This window comes from Dipteris shenzhenensis, chromosome 26, assembly GCF_047967505.1.
Source record: "Dipteris shenzhenensis isolate YYH24624 ecotype China chromosome 26, Dip_SZ_1.0, whole genome shotgun sequence".
NCBI lineage: Eukaryota > Viridiplantae > Streptophyta > Polypodiopsida > Gleicheniales > Dipteridaceae > Dipteris > Dipteris shenzhenensis.
Window position 1 is genome coordinate 48,247,727 of NC_141621.1, and position 17,752 is coordinate 48,265,478.

General features: G+C 44.7%; 1 protein-coding gene across 7 annotated transcripts in view; it reads left to right on the forward strand.

The window, feature by feature from the left end:
- LOC147885201 (uncharacterized) overlaps window positions 1-17,752 on the forward strand; it is a 143,863-nt gene that overhangs the window by 14,535 nt on the left and 111,576 nt on the right. For all 7 annotated transcript variants that reach the window (XR_015543592.1, XM_087398025.1, XM_087398026.1 and 4 more), the window contains exons 3-5: window positions 2,444-2,602; window positions 2,767-2,832; window positions 2,936-3,062. Coding sequence is in view for 6 of the 7 variants with exons in the window: in XM_087398025.1 (XP_087254151.1) it covers window positions 2,444-2,602; window positions 2,767-2,832; window positions 2,936-3,062 (352 nt within the window). In the remaining variant the exon portion in view is untranslated. The remainder of the gene's footprint in view (window positions 1-2,443; window positions 2,603-2,766; window positions 2,833-2,935; window positions 3,063-17,752) is intronic.

Sequence of the window (17,752 nt, forward strand, 5' to 3'; positions counted from 1 at the left end):
ATATATGAAGGTAATGAGCCCCTCCCTCCCACTATTTTGCTGGCCTTTTGTTGGATGACCCCCGCACCTGCGCATACCCAATTGACACTCAAGAGAGAGGTGGTGAACCTCAGTTGTAGCTGCATGTATCTCCTCAGGGGGCTCTTCAGGTTCGGCTTGTTCTTCAGCAAGAAGATTGGCATGGTGCTTCTCTTGTTCCTGTTTCTTCTTGAAGCTATGAGCCTAGAACTTGCAAATAATATTCTTGTTGGCTTCCATTTGCTTGTGGAAGCAAATGCTTGATCACCAGGCGAGGCAAGAGTGGCTTCCTTAGTACGATGGTCCTTTCTCAATGAGTAGTGCCACCATATTGTCAAACTTGGTTGTGGCAAGGCGTAGTACTTCAAGAGTTTGCTCAAAGCAGGATATCCCGTGCATACTCTTCATAAGGACAGCCATCTTATCTTCATCATTAGACGCGCTTTTCAAACTTGAAAGTTGTGAACAAGATATTGCAACCTTGCTAGATAATCACTCAACTCATCACTCTCTTCCATTTTCAAATCATAGAACTTGAGCTTCAAAAAGACTTTGGAGTTGGTGATTTTATTACCAAAGAACATCTCAAGGCGATCCCAAATCTCCTTAGCTGTTGACTTGAAGTCCACATGATGTATGAGAGATTTGGCCAAGCAAAGACCAATGAGGGCAATGGATTTTGCATTTTGCTGCTTCCAAAGCTTGCATTGTTGCTGATCAAGTAACTCAACTTTGTCATCCTCAACACATCCCAAACTCCTTTATGCATAAGGAGCAACTGCATCTTGGTTTCCCATGTGGGAAAACCTTCCCCCTTGAACTTCTCCATGAGCAAGGAACTAGAAGACAACGAAGTCATGATGGCAAAGACCTTGGTGAAGACAGGCAGCAAGCTGAGACGAAGAACCGGCAAAGGAATGGACTGATCTCGAGCTTCAAAATGCAATAGCAATCTCCTTGTGTGCGAAAGAGCAGGTATAAATGCCTAGTGGTGCTCCAAATGTGAACCTGAATCCAAGAGCAACAAGTATATGCCTCGAAATGCAGAACTGAGTGCTGCAGCAGGTCCGAACCCCTCAAAACGGCTCACCAGAACACTTCGAAGTGCAAAAGCAGGTCTCTGATGCAGAAGACAGTTGATGTAGATGTGCTGAAGGCCCTCTATTGAAGGCGGTTATGCAGCAGCAGCCTCAAAACAGGTCAGAAATGCCTCCAAAGGCCTCCAAAGGCCTCGAAGTGCTGCAGAGAATGCTCACAGGTGGTCGACTACACAGCAGCAGCAGTTTTGGGTGTCGAAAACCTCCACTTGTTGCAGTTACCTCCAAGAAAACGCGCTGACCAGCAGGGAATCAGGTCGCCTAGTGCTCTAAGAGAGCTTGAAATTTGAATGGAGGCGGCTGGCTATGGATGTTGTAGACAGGCAGAAATTAATGCAAATGGCTGCAAGGAGAGGCAGCTAGAGGCAGAAATGAATGTAGCAGGCTATGGAGAAGGCGGTGGCTGTGCAGACATTCTAGTTGGGTGGGAGCAGCTGAAAGAAGGCGGCAAAAATGAGGCGGCTGAGAAGAGGAGACTGCATAGGCAGATTAAGGTTAGGGCTGGAGATGATGATGACATGGCAGGGCTGATTAGGGCAGAACTGGCCTGCTTTGATACCATGTTAGAAAGATGGTGAGGGTGAGAGAGAGAGAGAGAGGCTAGGGAGTGAAGAAGTGATACACAAATGTAGAAACCATGGAAGGCTTTCATTAATTCATCATTATCATCAAATGAGACAAGTAAAGTACAAGCCTTATATAGGCCACACACTCACACACTAGCACCAAGTGCATATGGGATGAGTCCCATAGTGACGTGGCACTCACACATGAACTAGTACTAGATCTCCTAGTACTACACACCAACACACACATTTCACACACTCTTTGGCTATGATATCTCCAACAACCCCCATGCTCCATACCACGGGAGTCGGCCAGACTAGGCATAGGCATGCTCAAGGTCTAAGTATCCCAAAGGAGTTCATCTCAAGGGATCCATGTAAATGAGCCCACAGTTCATTTTTAGAGACTTACTTAGGGTGTCCTTAGCATAAGGGCACCTGTGCACTAATTGATTGCTATTAATGGGTCTATCACTTTGGCCGAACCCCATCATTAATGCCTGCTGACGCTATGACATTGGGATCATAACACTATCTTTAGAGATGAAATTTTTTCTTGTGTAAAGGTGCGAAGATCTATGAAAACTTGTGTTGAGTTCTTGGATCCCTTGGGCCTTATTGATAGAGGGAGTAGAAATTGATGCCATCTGCATGTTGTGGTCAGATTTTGTGCAGGTCTTACTTTCACGGCCATGCTTTTTGGCATAAGAGCTGTGAGCTTAATGGGGTTATGCCGCTTGCTTTGCTTTGTGTTGTGTGCAGCAATGTAAACAGAAGGCCATTCCAGTCCATCAAGAATGCTGCCCAATACTGAATGCAGTAAGTGGCATTGCTGCACAAGCTGATTGTGATCCAGATCTGCTTCGACTTGTACTGTTACTGGCTTTAAGGAGGAGTTCAGCTGGGGAAAAGCCAAATGAGGTGTTGCTATTTTTCAAATTTGTTTTGAAGTTGAGACCAGCTTGCCCTTGTGCATGGCTAGAAGGTTTTGTCTAGTTATAGTTGTCAAACATAGTTGGTGTTTTCTAAAAATCATTTGTGATTTACAATTATAAGATTGTTTTCTCCGTGTTCTTTTGATTCAGGTGCTCGGTGGTGGACCAGCTGAAGTGGGAATGATCGACGGGGCTAGAATACAGCCTTCTTTTCAGGTTAGAACATGACAGCAAAAGGTTGAGCAGGCTCAATGTTATCTGTTCAGTAGTAGCTTAAAACAAAAGTTTCTCAAACAATTTTGTCTGGCTGATTCTGTAGGATGCGATGGCTTTGCAAACCCACAGGGACAAAGTTTCAGTGGCTTGGAAGTCTTCTGTGAGAAAGGGCTGTGAACTTTTGTTTGATCTCACCTCAAAACGAGTTGCAGGCTTCAGGAGCAATACAGGTTTCCTTTTACCTTGAGATCCTTAACATGGAGAAATTCTCGAATTGAAGTTTTCAGTTTTGATCATGAAACAGGTGCTACTGCATCAGATTCTCTTAAGGGGAGACCGTGCTGGAGAAGGTGGGTCCTAAGGGAATTTAATGGGTCCAGGCATTTAGATTGTTAGACATCAGAGCTGGTCAAGTTGGAGTATGCAAGATATCAGACTAATGGAAACACCAATTCACAAACATGTCGAGTGCTTGCAGTATATGGCATCTCTGTTTCAGATAGTGTCTGCTGGCTTCATTTGATGGGAAGATGCATTTAAGCATTTATTGTCTTCGCGGCCAGCCTGTGGCCCCGCCCCTTGAAACAGGGGTTCTTTTAAAGAAAAAAAGTTTTCTCAAAGGTTGAGAGACAACCCAGAGTACAGAAGATGCTCTGGCTGAGCCTGATTGAATCTGTTCTAAAAAAAGCAGTTAACCAAAACTATCATATTATTACAAAGTGAATGAACCTGTCATGGACACTTGACACAAGGGCTGTTCAGTTGGCAAGCAAGCTTCTGATAAATACGTACATGGATTGACACTAGTTGAGTCCTTGCCTCCAGATCCATGACATAACGTTTGGATCCTTTCTGCTAAGATATAGCCTGTTTTCCAAGAATAGAATGCAGCAAGTTGATTAGTGTCTTGGCAGTCTTATACAAAAGGAATGGGGCAGATTTAGAGAAGGGGACAGAATAGCACGTAGGTCTGAGATGAAGGGGAAAAGGTGAGAGAGGAATGGGGTAGAAAGAAAGAAGTAAGAAAGAAACGTTACCATCTTGGAAAGGCCTCTCTTGACTATGAGATGAAAAAATACATCCAAAGTTGATCCAAGTACAAGCCATCATGGGCTGATGCATGGTACACTAAGATCCTTGTAATATGCTAAGAATTGACAAAAAAAATACCATGGTGCAAGGGTACACTAAGACCATGGAGCTGAACATCAAAGCAAGATTACAGACAGAGAAGTGGGAGTAGTCGAAGAGCCCCTCCTGGTGGGTATAACTATGTCATGGTGGTGAGGTCCTTTGATCCGATGTGAGGATATGGCAGATCTGTCATTGTCGAGCCATATCTCGGCGTGGTCTTTGTATGCTTGTATGTGCCGGGCCATGTCAATGGTGACTTCGCGTGTTTGGCGATTACCTTCAAGTAAATTGGGGTAGACTTAACCTCCATCATACGTGCTTTGGCCCATCTCTGTTTTGCTTTTGCTTTGCTCTGCTCTTGGTCTTTGCAACCCCTGCTCCATCTCCATGTTACTGATCCACTTTGTCCTCATCTCATCCACCTCCTCCCCCTCCCCCTCCTTGTGGCTCAAACTCGACTCAAAAGTTATAGAAATATGTGAGATGCTTCTATCTCCAGTCCATCCCTGCCTCAAGTGTTGCCATCTCTCAGATGTTTGATATGCCTTAGTAGGGTGTTTCTGTGCCTTTGTAGCTTTATTAAGTATGGCAGGCATACACCTGATCAAAGAAATGAATCACCTGGGGTTAGTGGACCAAAACTTGCTCCTCGTGTGGAAAAGATAGTGATATCGGCCTTGTATCTTGTAGTACACTAGGCATCTATACACTTATTGCTCCTCCTCCTCCACCTCCCCCAATGTGCATAGTTTGCATATCCTCTACTCTTTAATCCCTGCTTCAGCTCCTAATTGATGGAACGATGCCCGCAACTGCCCAATGGTAATCCTCAATGCACGAGAGACACCTCTATCCTCCAAGTTATAGGACGGAAAATCATTCAATCCTCTAACATCCTCCAAAAGCGATAGTGATTGAATCAGAGCTTGGTAGGGAACTCTTGATCCTTCTCCCAAGTTCGTGTCATATGGAGCTGATGTAGATCCACCCGATGGTACGATTGATTCTCATCCCGTGGCATCATCTGAGAGGGAGACTCTAGACTGTACTGAACCGTATTATCTGTCCAAGCATCTCCACTGTACTGAAAGAGAAAGGCATCCCAAGCTGTTCTCCCTAGAGAATGAATGCCGCCTTCTCTCCCCCCCTTTTTGTCTGAAGGCAACTCCATCATGTTGAAGTAACCTCCAATAATCCACGACTCTGCAGTGGGGGCCAAAGAGATAAGTTCCTTCTAGAAAAGGACACGTTTCTTCTGATAGAGATTGCGAAGACCAACCTTATGCCCACTAGTCAATAGAACGTCTAGAGGGCATAATGTCACCATGTGTGACTGTAGGATCGTTGAATGAAAGAGCGAGTGTAAGGTACAAAGAGTCGAAAGAAACAGTCGTAATCTTGAGTATTGTGTAAAAACAAAGTACCAAGTACTTGTACCTAGACCCAGGACTAAGTGTCCTAGGTGTCACATAGGACAAAGTGTCCTATGTGGCATAAAAGGCACACAATAAACTAAGTGCCTATACCAATGCCTACAAGGCACATACCAGGGCCTACAGGGCATCACTAGAACTGGGAGAAGATGGCCTACAAACCCCCTCTATGGTATGGGCTGAAGTATTCTGGAAACGTCTTAGAATACTTGGTATTTTCTGATCATGGTGGCACATGTTCATCCAAAAGGATATAGCCACCTATGAATGTACAAGGTATGTCAGATCATGTAACAAAGGGAACCAAGTGTAAAGCCTTGCGGAAGACTTCGGACTTGGGACGAGGAAGTGCCTTTGTAAACAGATCTGCTATGTTGTCCTCTGTGGGAAGAGAGGACAACTCTATGTCTCTTGTTGACAACCGCTTCCGAACATAATGATACTGAACTTCAATATGCTTGGTACGCACATGAAACACTGGGTTATGTGCAATGGCCAAAGCACTCTGGCTGTTAGTGTAGACCATAATGGAGGATGTCTGGTGAATACCAAGAGCTGTAAGTAACTGTCGAAGCTAGACACACTCTATTGTAGCGGTGAAAGCTGCCCTGTACTCAGCCGCACAGCTAGATGTGGCAACTGTTGGTTGCTTCTTGCTGAGCCAAGAGATACATGAATTGCCAAGCAAAAAACAATTGCCGGTATGTGACACTCTGGTGTCGGAACACCCTGCCCAGTCACTATCCGTGTAAGCATGCATGGTAAGTGAGCCTTGATCACCATAGAAGAGGGCTAAATTTTGAGTGCCTTTGAGATATCTGAAAACTCTCTTCACTGTCTGCCAATGCTGTGAACTGGGCATGTGCATGAATCTGCTGAGCTGAGATACTGCATACTGTAAGTTAGGTCTGGTGTGACATAAATAAATAAGGCATCCAACAGCCTGCTGATAAAGAGTGATATCACATGGTGGGCTCCCATCATGAGCTGAGAATTTGAAGCCAGGGTCCATTGGAGTAGAGATTGGCTTGCAATCCTCGAACTGGAAACGATCAAGGAGCTGTCCAATATACTTGGATTGTGACATCATGATACCCCCCTCAACATGAGTAAACTGAATGCCCAAATAATAGTGGAGCTGTCCCATGTCTGACATTTCAAAAACCTGCTGCAAATCAGCCTTGAAAGCTGCAATATGCTGAGTATCTTGGCCCGTGATGAGCATATCATCCACATATAAAATCAGCACTAGAAAATCAGATCCACTCCCATGGACATAAAGAGTGGGCTATTCTGAAAACCAAGGGATAGTAAGTGTGCATGAATTTTCGCATACCATGCCCTGGGTGCCTGCTTCAAACCATAAAGGGCTTTTCTAAGCCGGCATACCTTGTTTTCAGATTTAACAACCTCAAAGCCAGGAGGTTGTGTGACATAGACTTCTTGCTGCAGATCCCCATGAAGAAAAGCAGTCTTGATGTCAAGTTGGTGCACTTGCCAATGATGATGGGCTGCAATGGCAATGACACACCTAATGGTAGTAATCGTGGATGTGGGAGCAAATGTCTCCTCAAAGTCAATGCCTTGTTGTTGGGCATACCCTTTTGCAACAAGACGGGCTTTGTGTCGATCTATGCTGCCATCAGATTTCCTTTTTAATTTGTAGACCCACCTCGTACCAATGGCATGCTTGCCAGGAGGGAGATCTACTAATTCCCATGTGTCATTTTTGGTAATGGATTGTAACTCAGCTCTCATTGCATCCATCCACTCTTTGCAGTCAAAAGCATCTTTATGGCACAGAGGCTCTTCATTGCAAGCTGTAGCAAGGAGTGCAAACTCAAGAAAGTGACCATGCATCCGTCTATTCCCTGATCTTGTCCGGGCAGCAAAAGGCTGATCTTGTTTGCTGTCCCTCAATGTATCAAGAAGCCATCTGGGAACTTGCCTTTGCTGTCTATTGACAGCTCTTTCTTCAATCACTGCATCATGAATAGTGGGATGATTTTGTGCTGGAAGAGAAACCTGCAAATCAGCATGGGGTAGCGGCTGATCATTGCTTGTTGGAGGGCCTGCAGGAGGCTCATGTTGCTGGTCAAAGTCCTCTTCTGAGGAAGGCAGAGGTAACCAAGATTCAAAGGCATCAAACATGTCAACTTCTGGCTTAGCTTTGCAGTCCACGAGAGGAGAAGCCGAATGTTCAGCAAAGATTACATCCCTACTGACAATAATCTTCCCAGTATTTGGTTGGTATAACCTATACCCTCTGCTCTCGTGGCTGTAACCAATAAATATGCATTTGATTGCCTTGTCATCAAGCTTATGTCTCAGCTGAGATGGTACATGAACATATGCAAGAGATGTTGGAATATGGAAGCAAGAACTAGAAATAGAAACTGGAAATGAAATAACAAGACTGAAAGACTAGAAATACCTTGAGAAGAGTGTAGACAAGACACAAGCTAGACTGATAGATTACAATGATGTGACCCATTGAATATATGGGCCAAAGTACAAGACATAAAGCAAGAGTGCTTATGGGATAATTGTAGAAGTGCCACAGGGCACACACTAAAGACTAGACTTAGACTTAGACAAATGTAGACTAGGAAATAGTACACTTAGTGTGCACTTATCTTCAACACCCTCCTTAAGTGGACACTAGGAGTAAGACAGAAAGACAAGACTAGAAGACAGACTGATAGACTGAGAGACAAGATAGAAAACATGACAGACAAATGATCCTGAGATACCCCTCCTCAAGTGGTATTCTCATATGGGTCCACAAGGGTAAGGACAAGATGGATCTAAAACACAGCCAGATTGATAGACAAATAGATAGACAGACAAGACTAGATAGACAGAAGACTGACTGTAGACAAATAGAAAGACCAAGACACTAGAACCCCTTGACCTACATCATCGGTGGTCAAGGTGGTAGACAAGACATAGAAGTAATTAGAAAGCCCACTTCTCATCATGTGAGGAAGGAACATCAGGATCAGCTGATGGAGATGTTGCAGCAACATGGGCTGAGGTAGATGCAAGAGCTGATGTAGAGGTTTTGGAGTAGCAGTCTCTCTCCCGGTGATTATCACGGCCACAAATGGTGCATGGATGAGCCTTGAAACAGTCCTTCTCCACATGATTAATTTTGCCACAATGGGTGCAAGCCTTTCTTACCTTAGAACTTCCTTTCTTTGCTAAAAATGCAGTGTCAGTTACCTTTCATTGTTGAGTTCTTTCTTCCTCTTGGAGAGCATTGATGATACCCTCAAGAGAAGGATTATTATGATACTTGAAGGTAGTGACAAGAGTAGCATAGGAGTCAGGTAAGCTTTTGAGAAGCACAGCAATAGCAATATCTTCGGAGATGGGAGACTTGACTGACGCAAGCTGAACCATAAGACTGCGAAGATAATTGACATGAGAGGCTATAGTAGCTCCTTCCTGCATATGTAGATCAAAGAATGAGATCATAAGTGCAATCTTAGAGTTTTTAGATCGGGCTCCAAAAAGAGTGTCCAAAGTGATCCATGCTTGGAGAAGTAGACTGTATGTCGGAGATGTGATGAATGTAATCATCTCCAAGGCCGAGCAATATGATAGCATATATCACACACTCTCTCTCTTTGTTCTCTAATTCGATCACGTGAGTAGCACCATTTATTTCCTCCCAGTCATATTTCGCTAAGGCTAACGAGCAGACAGAGTTCTACGTTACAAAAATCCCATGAATCATTATCTTCTCCTCTCACTAGGCTCAGCAAACCCCAATTCCCTAGATAGATCTAGATGCCACATGTCATCCATATAGGGCCTTCCTAATGCAACATTTCACCCCTCTCTTGGGATGCATTAAATTCCTTGCCCCTAGGCACAATCTTAGCACTAGGCCCTTGGTCTTAGATCTATCTAGTCTGGTGCTATCAGCCCTCACCTAGGACCTTGACATGAAATCCCTCCCGATCATTTACATGAAGCGCAAACACATATATTACAGAGATAGATCTTTTAAGGAAAATGTCGACTGATTCTTCCGAGGTCATGCTACCTCGGCTAGAGCGTAACATTACTTCCCTCTTCAGACATCAGCGTCCTCGATGATAAAGTCTGGGAACACTTTCTGCAACTGATATACGGATTCCCAGGTAGCTTCGGATAGAGGCTGACCATGCCATGCAACCAACACCGTGGGTATCTTTCGATTTCGTATTTGCATTGTTCCTCGGTCCAGGATTCTTGTTGGTTTGCGCCTTGCAATATCCTCTATCTCCTGAAACAAAACCACACCTTCGATTAGTGAGTCACCTGTATGTAAAAATTTCTTTAAGCGCGAAACATGAAAAACCGGGTGCACCTTACATCCCTGTGGCAATTCTAATTTATAGGCTACACTGCCTATTCTTTTTAGAATTAACCACGGCCCACAGTATCGAGGTGATAACTTAGCACACTCTCCTGAAGTCAACGACTTCGAGTGCGAAGGAATTCTGAGAAAAACTTTTTCTCCTTCTTCAAATACTCTTATAGACCGATTTTCATCCGCATACACCTTGGCTCTATCCATAGCCTGGCGGATATTAGCTCTCGCAAGTGCTAGCATCTCCCGCATCTGAACTACAAAGTTCGTGGCACTAGGCACTTTCTGAGGTACTCCAACTATAGTTGGATTGGCTGGCCTATAACCATAGTTCAGCTCAAACGGACTGAACCCAGTAGATGAATGTTTTCTATCATTGTAGGCAAACTCCAACAATGGCAACCACTTGTCCCATGTATGTTGCCTCAATGACACATATGCTCTCAGCATATCCTCTAAAGTCTGGTTGACTCTCTCCGTCTGACCATCCGTCTCAGGATGATCCCCACTACTCATTCCTAACTCAGTCCTCAGTGTCTCAAATACCGCTGTCCAAAAATGACCGGTAAATCTGACATCTCTGTCTGGCACTATGGATCTAGGCAATCCATGCAGACGAAATATATGTCTAATGAACAAATCCGCCACTTGCGGGGCACTAACAGACTCTCTAGTCGGAATGAAGTGAGCCATCTTGGTTAGACGATCAACCACCACAAGGATAGAATTATACCCTCCTTGTGTTGCAAGTAGCCCTACAATAAAATCCATAGAAATGCTCTCCCACTTACTTAGTGGTATTTCCAAGGGCTGTAAAAGTCCGGGCCTCCCTTTTCCCCCTTTCTCCCCTTAGCCCTCACCCTCCCCTCCCTTAGGCCCCCCCCTACTCTTCTTTATTCCCCCGGGTTTTAACACATGAGCCTTAGGCCATAAGCTCTGGACAATCTCGTCCACCTTTTGAGTTTCTCTGATCTCGGTCATTAGAGCACTCTCTAATACCGTGAAACTCAGGTTGTGTATAATGCGAGACAACGCATCAGCAACCTTATTGTCTTTTCCTCTTCGGTACCGAATCGTTAGATTAAACTCCTGCATGAGCTCTGCCCACCTAGCTTGGCGGCCCGTCAAGTCAGGCTGTTTACAAAAATGTTTCAGAGTATCATGATCTACATCCACATAAAACTCTGAACCATACAAATAATGCCTCCATGTTTTCAAAGCATGGATAACTGCATACAACTCGAATTCATGAGTTGGCCAATTCCTTTGAGAGGGAGAAAGCTTCTTGCTTTCAAAGGCTACTGGCCTTCCCTCTTGAAGGAGAACTGCTCCTACCGCAATGCCACTTGCATCGGTTTCTAGGAACAATGGCTTCTGGGGATCAACTATTTTTAACACCGGTCCTGAGACCACAGCTTGTTTTATGGTGTTAAGACTTTCCTGTTGATTCTGTCCCCAAACAAAAGGTACTTTATCTGAGGTCAGATCAGTCAATGGCGATACTATTCCGGAATATCCTTTGATATGCCTTCTATAAAACTGGACAAATCCCAAGAATGATCGCAACGCGGTCAGACTCTGAGGGATTGGCCAAGTTAGTATCGCAGCCACTTTCTGCGGATCCATTTCTACCCCCTGTGGAGTAATTATGAACCCTAAATACTCAAGCCTAACCATACACAGTATAGTTTTCTTTTTATTCACATAAAGACTGGCTTTCCTCAAAGTACTGAACACTATCCTTAAGTGTTCACGATGCTCAGTAACACTTTTACTGAATATCAAGATATCGTCAATAAAATGTACTACGAACTTTCCGATATACGGACGTAGTAAATTGTTCATAAGCATGACGAAGGTCGCTGGAGCATTGGTAAGTCCGAAGGGCATTACCAAAAACTCATAATGACCAAACCTGCTTCTAAAAGCGGTTTTATGCACATCCTCGGCTCTAATCCGGATCTGATGATAGCCGCACTTAAGATCTATCTTGCTGAAAATCACGGCTCCATGTAATGCATCTAGCAAATCGTCAATCCGAGCCATCGGATACCTGTGCTTAACAATGATATTATTCAATGCTGTGTAATCTATACAGAGGCGAAACATATCATCCTTTTTCCTCTTTAATATCATTGGCGAAGCAAAAGGTGAGAAACTTGGTTGAATCTGCCCCAACTTGAGGTATTCTTCCAGTTGCCTACGCACCTCCGCTTCTTCAACAAAACTCATCCTATAGGGAGGTCTATTTACAGGTTCTGCCCCCGGGATCAGTTCAATCTTATGTTGAACTTTCCGCTCTGGAGGTAACCCATAAGGTAGTTCATCCCTAAAGCATTCAGAGAGCTTCTCTGTTATAAGATTAGCCAGCTTGGCCATCTCACCACTTTGCGTAATATCAGTGCTAGTCGAAGAATCATCCACCGACTCTACCGATGCTGTGCAAAGGTACAAAAACTCTACTTGAGCCTTTTTGATTTCCATCACGGAAACCAACGGTCCCTGAGGTATATCTTTTTCACCTCGCAAGACATAAAGCACATCATTCATCTTGAATTGATATACGTGCTCTTTCCAATCAATGGCTGGATTCTTCCTAGAATGCCACGCCATTCCCAGGGCTATATCCGCATGAGCAAGCTTGGTCATTTCAAAATCAAGCTTCTAAGCATAGTCCTGAATCCGAAGCTCCAACTGGGTAACCCTTTGGTCCCATACTTCAGTTGAACTTCCATCAGCCATCTTGACTGTATACGCATAGTCAGATGGACTTGTCTTTAATTTCAGCCTCTTCACGAGCTTGGAGTTAATCACATTGTGAGTTGACGCCGAGTCAAACAACACAATGACATCATGACTGACCACTTGCCCTTTCATTTTAATTAACTCCGTATCATTAAAGGCCGTATACCCCGTTGCTGCGGGCTTAGATAGGATGTTATCAGGTGCACTCGTCACTAACTTAGCAACAGACACACAGAACAAACAAGGTACTAACCTCTGAGAAGATCCCGCTAGCTGAATTTGCATCTCTTCCGCTCTGGGACTTCCCTGCATCTCCACGTCGCACTCTGAGATCACCATCTCAGCCATCCGACGATCTTTATTACGTGGACAATCCCTCCACTGATGAGGTTGAAGGCAACCAAAGCACAAGCCTTCTCTCCTCGCTTTTTCCCTCTGTTCTGGGTTCAAGGGAGATTTAGACCAAGCCCGGGCTGCCATTGGGGTTACTTTCCTCTTCACTCCAATGGTGGTACTTGGTTTAGGAGTTTCAGCCGGTCTCACCTGCTTGGCTTGACCACTCGGCTGCGAACCACTCCCTCTACTAGCCCACTTCTTCTTAAACCCAGATTTCTTCGGATACCCATACTGGGTTCCGACCTGTGCAAACCCACTTGGCTTGCTACCCTTGGCATCCTCGTAGTTCAGGGCTATAGCTATTGCGTGTTCGCGTACTTAGCCCGAACTTCCATTTTTATTCGATCATTCAATCCAAATATGAAATCTTTCACTTGGATTGATTGAGGCTGGGGTTCATCAACCTTCATTACACTCTCTCGAAACTTATCAGTGTATTCTGCCACTGACAAATTTCTCTGACGAAGGTTCCTATATTGATCCCAAGCTCGGGATGCTTCGTCAGGAGGTAAGAAGTGCTTCCTGAACTCTCTTTTAAACCCCTCCCAGGTAGTGGATGCTATGCCATCTTTTTATTGTTTAATCCACCACCGATCCGCTGCCTCACTGAACATGTGGGTGGCCTCGCGGATCTTTTTGATGTCATTTCTGATTTCACAAATGGCGAACGCCTCGTCCCATTTGTGTAACCAGGTCTCAATGACATCGGAGCTACGGTCGTTCATCCGGCCAGAATACTTTTCCGGTCTGTAATTCGCAATATTTGGCACTTTAGCCTTCCTAGGCTCGACCGTATGGACACTAGACTCCAGTTCCATTATTGGAGCCTTTCCCTTCTCTTCTCGAGAAGGTTTGGCAGACATACTCTGTAACGCTCTCCTAAGTTCAGATTGCCCTGCGTTGGCTTGTAATTGCTGCGCTAACAACTGTTGCAAGGCATCCTCCAGCAATGCAATCCTGCCAGATAAAGTGTGAGCTACTGGGCGCGATCCCTGCTGGGTCGGTCGGACTCTTGACTCACCAGGGTCCCTTCTGGAAGCCCCTTCTTCTGCTTCCATTCAATTCAATAGGTGTTTTGTTTTGGGGGTTTTTTTTTTATAAAAATAAAACACCTCTAGAACACTGTATTCACAAGCTGACACAATTCAGTGTACTGACACTCTGACACAATTCCCTATACTAGGGAATACCTGCAATCCCACATGTACACTGACTAGGCATTTGACACATGCATAACCCAAATAGCGCTTTTCCCTATACTAGGGAAATTCCTGCAAACTAACTCTGACTGAAGCACACAGGCATATGCACAGGCATAATCTGTCCCTGCTATAAACCACAAGTCTATATATGGACTAGCTATCCCTTTATGCACACTGCAACCCACAAACTGAATCTGTTTCTAACAAAACAGAAATGACAGAAACAAAAGGGAAAATGGGTAAAGTGCTCCCTGGTCTATAAATTCGACATTATGGAGTCCCTAAAGCCTGCTCTCTGATCACTTCAGATCAGCCCGTCGCGTGGAAATCAGGTCAGCCCGTGTTTCGTCGGGTCAACCCGTGTTTTGTCAGGTTAACCCTTCGCGTGGAGGTCAAGAGCCCAATTCTGTTCGTCGTCAGCACACTGCACAGCTTCGTTGCGATCAATGATAGCAATTGTCACACCTGCGCTCCACCCCTTAGACGCCTGCGTGTCCCACTCCATGCACGTCACCTTTCCGCGCCTGGCCTGAGCTTTCCATTGAGATTACGGGAGCGCCATCAATCACGAGCATCGTCAGCAGCTTCGTCGTCACGTCACCTCGCCACCTATCTCCAGACTTGCTGTCCGTCGCTGCCTTACGGGACCCCCAAGCAACGACTCACAGCGGGAAGGTTGTCGACAAACCTTCCGTCCGTCATAGCGTAGCACCAACACTAGTCGTCGTCAGTCACTCGGGCTGTCTAAGCCTGTACCTTGAATTCACGCCTCTCTTCTTCGTAGCCTTGAGCTCTGATACCAATTATCACACACTCTCTCTCTTTGTTCTCTAATTCGATCACGGGAGTAGCACCATTTATTTCCTCCCAACCATATTTCGCTAAGGCTAACGAGCAGACAGAGTTCTACGTTACAAAAATCCCATGAATCATTATCTTCTCTTCTCTCACTAGCCTCAGCAAACCCCAATTCCCTAGATAGATCTAGATGCCACATGTCATCCATATAGGGCCTTCCTAATGCAACATTTCACCCCTCTCTTGGGATGCATTAAATTCCTTGCCCCTAGGCACAATCTTAGCACTAGGCCCTTGGTCTTAGATCTATCTAGTCTGGTGCTATCAGCCCTTACCTAGGACCTTGACATTAAATCCCTCCTGATCATTTACATGAAGCGCAAACACATATATTACAGAGATAGATCCTTTAAGGGAAATGTCGACTGATTCTTCTGAGGTCATGCTACCTCGGCTAGAGCGTAACAGCATAGGCTTTGTCGTTCTTGGCAGCGACAACTTGCTCAGATGGACCTTCGGGAGCATCACGGTGAACAATGTCCCAAAGGCCTTCTTTCATAAGATGGCACTTGATTTTGATCTGCCAAGTATGAAAGTTGGACCCATTGAATTTTTGATAGATATGAGAGAATGAGAGGAAGATGCCATGTGGGAAGGTCTTACCTCTTGCTAGGATGCAAGGGCAGTGTCTATTCCCTTACAATATTGCAGAAAATAAATGAGAGGAAGAGATCCCAGAGGCCGGTTCTCTCACCACTTTGTCAGGGCCATAGCATATGACAGCCCATCGAAGCAGGAGGAACCAGCAAAAAAAGGGGAGACTGTTCAGCAAACTGAAAGAGGCAAAGCTTAGTACCTTAATCCCGGGCAGAAGTAGAAGTGTAAAAAAGATGTAGATCTCCGTGAAGATGGAGCTGGAGAAGTCGTCAGCCTGTGCAGGTACGGATTCCGTACAGTCGTACGGACAGCTGTACGGACGACCGCGAGCAGAGTACGGACGACGTACGGAATACGGGCGACGCTGTACGGATAGCAGATACGACAGCAGATGCAGAAGTGACAGCAGATTTACGCAGATCTGGCGCTGCACCAGAGAGTTGCGCAGATCTGGCGTGACAGCAGATCTGGCGCTCAAATCTGTGGCTGCTGCACAGATCTGAAGTGCAGATCTGGTGCAGATATCTGAAGCAGGCGCAGAGATTGGAGCGGAATGGCGGGGCAGAAAAAGGGCAGATCTGCAATGGGGGAGAGAAGAGGCAGATCTGAGCAGGGGGGCAGATCTGTATCTGAGGACAGACTTGAGAAGAGAGAAGAGGGGGAAGAGGGATCAATCTAGCTCTGATACCATGTTGGAATATGGAAGCAAGAACTAGAAATAGAAACTGGAAATGAAATAACAAGACTGAAAGACTAGAAATACCTTGAGAAGAGTGTAGACAAGACACAAGCTAGACTGATAGATTACAATGATGTGACCCATTGAATATATGGGCCAAAGTACAAGACATAAAGCAAGAGTGCTTATGGGATAATTGTAGAAGTGCCACATGGCACACACTAAAGACTAGACTTAGACTTAGACAAATGTAGACTAGGAAATAGTACACTTAGTGTGCACTTATCTTCAACAAGAGACCCAAAAACTCTCATGTGTGAAAGTGAAGGCTTCCGGCCTTTCCATTCTTCATAAGGTGTAATAGTCTTCAATGCCCTTGTAGGGGATCTATTCAGCACATAGTTGGCACACATTACTGCATCAAGCCAAAATTTATTGGGCAAAGACTTGGCCTTAAGCATGCATCTGGCCATCTCCATAGTAGACCTGTTCTTTCTTTCAGGAACAAGATTATGCTGAGGAGTGTAAGGAGTAGTGCATGAGTGAACAATGCCCCGTGAAGACAAAAATGCATCAAACTCCTTTGACATATACTCTCCCCCCTTATCTGTGTTGAGGGTGACAAGCTTGCATCTTGATTCATTCTCAACCATATTCAGCCACCTCTGAAAGCATAAGAACACTTCAGATTTGACTTTTAAAGGATATACCCAGCAATATCTCGTGAAGTCATCAATGAGAGTCATAAAATATTTGTACCCCCCAATGGCATTTGTCCTCATTGGGCCATAGACATCATTGTGTACTAGCTGCAATTTCGTTTGTGAGAGTTTTGGACAATTCTTTTGAAAAGGAAACCGATGCATCTTACCCAAAAGACAACCCTCACACACATGTTTGGAAACTGTGTGAGTCTGAGGTACATCATTTGCCATCTGCTGTGAATGTAGCTTTGTAAGAGCTGTATAATTGAGATGACCCATTCTCTTATGTCAAAGATGAGTTTCAGCAAGCTGTGAATCTGAAATAGCAAATGCTTCAATAGAAAGTGTAGCTGAGTGATGATCAAGGTGATAAAGTCCCTTTTGCAAAGTGACAGTGAGAACTATGGCATTGTCATCACGAAGATCATAAACTAGGCATCTGTAGCCATCAAAAATCACTCTGAAACCTGAAGTGGCAATTGCTGAAATTGAAATCAAGTTGATTTCAATTCCAGGCACAAAGAGAACATTTGTTAAAGTGACAGGATGGCTTGAAATGGATGTGAGCTGCACATCTCCAATTCCTTTTGCAGCATAGGAAGCATTATTAGCACATGTGACAGTCCTCCCTCGAGGTGCATCAGCTAAAGAATGAAACAACTGTCTACAAGATGTGACGTGCTTGGAAGCACAACTATCAAAATACCAAGACTGAGCATCATTAGAAGTAAAGAGTGCATCAACTTTGGAGGGATCAAATGAGCAATGGACAGCCCATGCCCAATTATCCTGGAGAGCATGTGCATGTG